The sequence below is a fragment of the Haemorhous mexicanus genome, chromosome 4 (genome assembly GCF_027477595.1).
Source record: "Haemorhous mexicanus isolate bHaeMex1 chromosome 4, bHaeMex1.pri, whole genome shotgun sequence".
Classification (NCBI taxonomy): Eukaryota; Metazoa; Chordata; class Aves; order Passeriformes; family Fringillidae; genus Haemorhous; species Haemorhous mexicanus.
Window position 1 is genome coordinate 77,224,619 of NC_082344.1, and position 6,000 is coordinate 77,230,618.

Consider the following 6,000-nt stretch of genomic DNA (forward strand, 5'->3'; position numbering starts at 1 on the left):
CCAGGATAGTCCCTGATCATCCTGTCCTCATCCCTGGGTTGATCCCAATTGAGTCCCCAAGTATTCTGCCTTGGTCCTGGTCCTGTCCCTTACATCCTGGCTTGGTCCCTGGCGGGGTCCTGAGCTGGTCCCTGACCATCCTGGCTTAATCCCCAGCTTGGTCCTGGTCCAGTCCCAAGTACCCTGGGCTGGTTCCCGGCTTGGTCCTGCTCTGGTCCCTGAATGCCCCAGTTTGGTCCCCAAGCCCCTGCTCTGGCCCCAGTCCAGCTACCTGGGGTCTCCCTGGGCTGGTTCCCAGCTTGGTCCTGCTCTGCCCCAAGGCTGCCCTGGTTAATCCCTGCCTTGGTCCTGGCTGAATCCTGAGCATCCACTTTGGGCCCTGGCTCCATCCCCAGCTGGTCCCTGAGCACTCTGGTTTAAGCCTGGCTTGATCCTGATCCAGCTCCCGAGCCCCACAGCCTGGTGCCCGTGCCAAAGGCATCTGGCACTGCCGAGTTCTCACTCTGGGGTGGGCACAGGGTGGGCACAGGGGGATGGCAGTGCTGGGCCCAGGGTGCTGCTGACACGGGGACAGGTGGGTGTCCCCATCCCCTGGGACCCGGGGTGCCACCCCTGCCCCCCTGCACGTGTGCAAACCCAGTGCCAGCCCAGTGCCAGCCCAGCCTGGAGCACCTGCCCCAGAGACTGTGGGGTGGCTGTGGGGTGGCTGTGGGGTGTGTAGGGTGTGTGGGGTGGCTCTGGGGCGTGTCCCATCCCTCCCACCTGCCTGGCAGCACCGCCCAGAGGAGCAGAGGCCCAAGGCTGGAGCGGTGCCCCTGCAGAGCTGCAGACTCACATCAATTATGGATGGTTTCCTGAGGGGTATTAATCAAGGCCTCGTGCATCATTGATGGCCAGCGGTGCAGGGAGAGCTGGGCTCTGCTGCCCAGCAGGATCCTGCACCCCCCAGAGAGGGGCCAGCCCAGCCCTTCCCAGAGGAAACCTGGTTTTCCCGGGTGTCTGGAGTCACCTGCACCCCTTGGAGTGGTCCTGGCTCAGGACTGGGCTCCCACAGCCTGGGAGGGGTCACTGAGGGTCACGAGCACCCTTGGGTGCTATTGGGGAGCGAGAATTTAGGGACACATCTGAGGGGAAATTTGGGATTTCCCCCTCAGCCAGGTTTCCTCCTGGCCCCTTCCCACATCCCATCTCTGCTACCAACCCCCCCATGCCCTGCCCAGCCTCCCAGCCCAGCTCCACAGAGCCTCCACAGCCCATGGGAGCTCGGGTTCTGCTGGGACACCTGGGACCCTGGCTTCTGCTGGGACACCTGGGACCCTGGATTTTACTTGGGACACCTGGGACCCTGGGTTCTGCTGGGATTACTGGGACTCTGGATTTTACCTGGGACACCTGGGTTCTGCTGGGATTACTGGGAGCCTGGATTTTCTGGGATTACAGGTGTTTAGCCCCGGAATGCTGCAGCCCACATGTTGGCAAGGGGCTGAGGGGCATGAGGGAATAAGGCAGGGTTACCCCTCTCTCCTTCGTAATGTGGCTGGGAGGAGATCTCCCCCTCCAGGGCTGCAGGAGCGGACAAAATCCATCAGGAAAGGAAAGAGCAGATCGCAGCTGTGCCCCTCCCTCTGCCAGCAAAGGAGCATCACCCCTAAATCACCTGAGCATCCATGACAATGGCCCTGGCCCCGCTCCTGAGGAACGAGATTAACCAAAGCTCCGCGTGCCCCATCGAGCACCTCCCCTGAAGGACGGGATTGTGGGATTTCGGGATTGTGGCTGGTTTTTAACCACCACAGGAGGGAGGTTCTTCCATGGGAGGGACGTTCCCGGCTGCAGCAGCGTCTCCTGTGCCATTCCCGGAGAGGGGAACCAGCATCCCTCCACCATCTAAAATCCCAGAAGGGAGGAATAAACAGCCTCCCTTTGTGCAGGGCTCCCCATCCTGCCTGCCTGCATCTCTCCAGCCCTGGGGCTGAGCCAGCCTGGAAATGGGGAACGGGGACCTCACCCCATTTCCTGAGGGTGAAGTGTGGGACATCCACGTCCCACCGGGAGCCAGGATCCTGGAATGGGGGCTCTGGGCTGGGCTTTGGGGGCCCCACGGGAGAGGGGCAGACTCCTCCAGGACCCAGCCCCATCAGAACAGACCCAGAGCCACCTCCTGTGTTCGGAGGGAGACCCAGCACAGGGAGCAGGGATCCCGGATCTGCCCCAGGATGGAGCCCTCCTCCCGGGATGAGACCCACCTGGGGGCTGGGGATGCTCAGGAGCTCTCTACACTGATGGATTTTTTCTCCCTGCTAATTATGGAAGCAATTTTTTTTTTTTCCCCCCAAAATGCAGCAGCAGAGGTCAAAAACCCAACGGAAATGCAAGATGGAAAGGCAGAGAGCAACCTCAGCAAGGGCTTGGATCAGCTCAAATCTTTAATTAGAAAAATAGACACGTATTTGAAATATTCCCTATAGAGGCCATTTCTTTTTACAAACATAATAATAATAATAATAATAATAATAATAATAATAATAATAATAATAATAATAATAATAATAGTAGTAGCACTGAAATCACCTTTCCCAAGGGCCTGTTAGCACCGGTTGCCAGACCTCGGCGGGCTCTCTCTCCCTGGGGAGAAAGGACGGGAGCAGCCGCAGCCCCGACCGTGCCGGCCGGAAAATCTCCAGGCAGGAACATCCTGGGAAGCGCTGCCTCGGGAAATCACAGCGGGGCGCTCCGAACGCCGAGTGTCCGACGCGTCCCGTCGGTGGTGATCTCTGTCTGTCTGTCTGTCTGTCTGTCTGTCTGTACAGGGGTTCTCCGTTCCCCTCCTCGGAACAGGAGCTGTAGGATGGCTCAGTCCCCCGGCCCGGATGCCGCTCGCCATCCCCGCCGGCAGCACCGCCTCGCCTCCCGCGGGCCGCGCTGGGCCCGCACGGCTCCGCCGCCTCTCCCCGGGGCCACCCGGGAGGGAAGCCCCAGCCCGGCTCTCCGTGAGAGCTCGGGGCGCCTCGGGACCGCCGCCTGGCCGCGCTCGGGCCGCGGGCTCAGAGGGTGCCGAAGGAGAGCCCCACGGAGAAGAAGCCCAAGCCCTTGAGCTTCTCCTCGCTCCGCGCTTTCTGCTTGAGGTGCACCTTGCTGTGCCGCTTCTTCTCGTCCGAGCGGGCGAAGCGGCGGCCGCAGGTGTCGCAGGAGAAGGGCTTCTCGCCCGTGTGCGTGCGGATGTGCGTGGTGAGGTGGTCGCTGCGGCTGAAGTTGCGCAGGCAGATGCGGCACTGGAAGGGCTTGTGGCCCGTGTGGATGCGCAGGTGCCGGTTGAGCTCGTCGGAGCGGGCGAAGCTGCGGATGCAGTTCTCCACCGGGCAGGCGAACGCCTTCTCGTGGGGCTTGGGGCAGAAGCACTTGGAGGAGCACTTGCTGCGCCGCGCCTTCTTCTTGGGCTCGGCCAGCGCGGGAGGGGTGGCGGGCAGCAGGGAGGGCAGCGAGGGCGCCGCGGCGTGGCCCAGGAACTCCGGGGGGGGCACGGAAGGAGAGGGGTGAGGATGGAGGAGCTCGGCGGAGCTCAGCAGGCCCGGCAGGACCTCGGGCTGGGCCAAGGAGGCGTCGAAGTCCGGCATCAATGGCCCGGGGAGGGTGTGGATCTTGCTGTCGGCGAAGTCCCCGCGGGCCGGGAAGTTCTCTGGCTCGCAGCCGAAGCCCAGATGGGTTCCAAAGCAGGCGGCGTCCTCTGCCAGGCTGCCGAGCTCCGGCTGGCAGCTGACGGACAAGACGCTCTCCATCTTGGAGCCCAGCGGGGGGAACAGCCCCTGGCTCTCCGTGGCCGGGAAGCCTTCGGGAGAGTGGAAGCCGGCGGGCAGGTAGGCCTGGTGCTGCTGGGAGAGGGGCTCCCACTGGGCACAGGTGCCTTTGAACTTGTCCAGGGGCGGGGAGCCGGAGGACAGCTTGATGTCCTGCTTGCTGTCCAGGAGCTTGGGCTGGAAGAAGCACTGGGAGGTGTTTCCCGGCAGGGGCTGAGCGCCCTCGGCCGCGGGGAAGGCGCCGTAGCCCGGCTCCGGGAACGGGGCCGGGCTGGACCCGCTCATCTCGGGCTGGCACGACGAGTACAGGTCCAGCTGGCTCGGAGCCACCTCGGGACAGGGGTAAAGAGCGTCCAGGTGCCTCTGGTGGCCCTCGGAGGAGGCGAAGGGGGAGATGCCCAGGATGCCCGACATCAGGTTGAAGAGGGATTCCTGGTCCTGCGGGTGCTCCGGGACCGCCTTGATGAAGAAGCTGCCGGTGTAGCTGAGGGAAGGGGAGGGCTGGCTGCCCAGCAGGGAGTAATCCACGGCCCCGCCGCTGCCGGGGACACCCAGCAGCTCACCTGGGGAACAGAGGGGACGGCGGTGAGAGGGCTGGAGGGATGCGGGGCCGGGGGCGGGATGCAGGGAGCAGCGGGAGCTGTTGCGTCACTGCGAGGTCTCCGTCCCCGAAACCGCACAGGGAGCCCTGGGACTCATCCCCCTCCTCCAGCGGGACCCTCAGGACCCCCGCCCCCCGGGCCGGGGCTGAGGGCGGAGGAGGGGCAGGTTCCCGACTCCTGGATGCAGCGATCGTTCCCCGCGGGGTCCCTCATCCCTGCCCGGCTCCCGCCCGCCCTTACCTCCGAGGAAATCGGCCTCTGCCAGAAGTTGCTGCTCAGGCTGCCCCAAGCCCTGCAGGTCTCCGGTTTTCATCTCGCAGCTCTCCTCGTACTTGGAGTAAAGCGGATCCGGGCAGGAGAAATCCATAACGTTGAGCATCTTCCCTGGAGACGCGGCCGGAGCGGGGGGGCCGGGCTGGGACGAGCCGGGGATGCTCGGGGAGAGCCGGGGGGCCCTCGGGATGAGCCGGGGAGTGCCCACGGAGAGCCGCTGGATGCTCAGGGGCGAGGCAGGAGATGCTCCAGGCGAGCCCGGGGATTCTCGGGGCGAGCCCGGGATGAGCTGGGAACGCTCGGGGCGCCCGCACCGATCCGAGGGATGCTCGGGGATGAGCCGGGCCACGCTCGGGGAGCCCGGACCGCTCCGAGGGATGCTCGGGGCAGGTGCCGAGGACCCTCCAGGTGACGCTCTGGGGTGCGGGGGGCGGTGCGGGGGGTGCTGGGGCGGGGGGCCCGGGCGCTGCGGGGGCGCTGCGGGGGCAGGGCCCGGGCGGGGGGGGCAGGCAGGGCCCGGCGGCGGCGCAGCCCGAGCGGACACCCGGCGCTCCCTCCCCGCCGCCCCCTTTATAGCGGGAGCGGGGCTGCTCCGACCTTCCGCCGCAGCCATTTCTGGAGTCCCCAGTGAGGCTGCCGTGACGTAAATGCCCATATATGGACTCAGGATGTAGGCTAGGGAGTCCCAATAAGGAAATCTCTCCCGTGACGCGATGCCCTTCCCTCCCCCTTCCCTCCTCCCCTCCCCCTTTTCTCTCGCTCTGTTTTTCATTCCCCCCCCCCTTCCTTCTCTCTTTTTAACTAATAATCGCGATATTTTTAACAAATCTCTGCTGCTCTGTGCGCGCGTGTGCCCAGCATCCCCTCCCGCAGCCGCGGGTGTGCACACAGGTGTGCAAGCCCCGGCTGTGCAGAACGAGCCCAGGCTCGCAGCCTTTGCTCCCCCCGGCCTTTGGGAGGCTGCGGGGCATCCCCGCGGCTCCAGCCCTTGCTCCGCAGCCTTGGCTCCTGTCCCACCGTGGGCTGCTGCTCTCCCGGATTTGCATCTCCCCAGGCTCTCCTTCTCCCCGCGCTATTTTTTCCCGTGAATGCCTTTTGCTGCTCTTGTTCCTTCTAGAAGCGCCAAAGGTGCCGGGTTTGCTCTTCCTCCCCCCTGCCCTGCCCTCCCCTCCCCTCCTCTCCCGGCCGGATTTTGGATTCTCTCTGCCGGCATGCCGCGGCTGTTGGATGTGAGCGGGAGGTGATGCCGGCTCCTCCTGCAGCATCCGAGCGGCCAGGAGGAGCAGGCACAGGAGGAGCAGGCACAGGAGGAGCAGGCACAGGAGGAGCAG

At 64.8% G+C, this 6,000-nt stretch overlaps 1 protein-coding gene across 1 annotated transcript; it reads right to left on the reverse strand.

Moving 5' to 3' along the window:
* Positions 1-2,408: 2,408 nt before the first annotated feature.
* EGR4 (early growth response 4) lies at positions 2,409-5,027 on the reverse strand. Its single transcript, XM_059845659.1, has 2 exons — positions 4,637-5,027; positions 2,409-4,357 (listed from the first exon to the last, which is right to left on the reverse strand). Exons 1-2 carry the CDS (start codon positions 4,773-4,775, stop codon positions 3,045-3,047), a joined length of 1,452 nt encoding a protein of 483 aa, XP_059701642.1. The 5' UTR covers positions 4,776-5,027; the 3' UTR covers positions 2,409-3,044.
* Positions 5,028-6,000: the final 973 nt, after the last annotated feature.

Excerpts from the sequence above, each read along its gene's own strand:
- EGR4 (XM_059845659.1), bottom strand. The coding sequence starts at position 4,775 with ATGCTCAACGTTATGGATTTCTCCTGCCCGGATCCGCTTTACTCCAAG. Across the intron at positions 4,358-4,636 it reads AGAGGCCGATTTCCTCGGAG|GTGAGCTGCTGGGTGTCCCC; the intron begins GTAAGGGCGGGC and ends TCTGTTCCCCAG.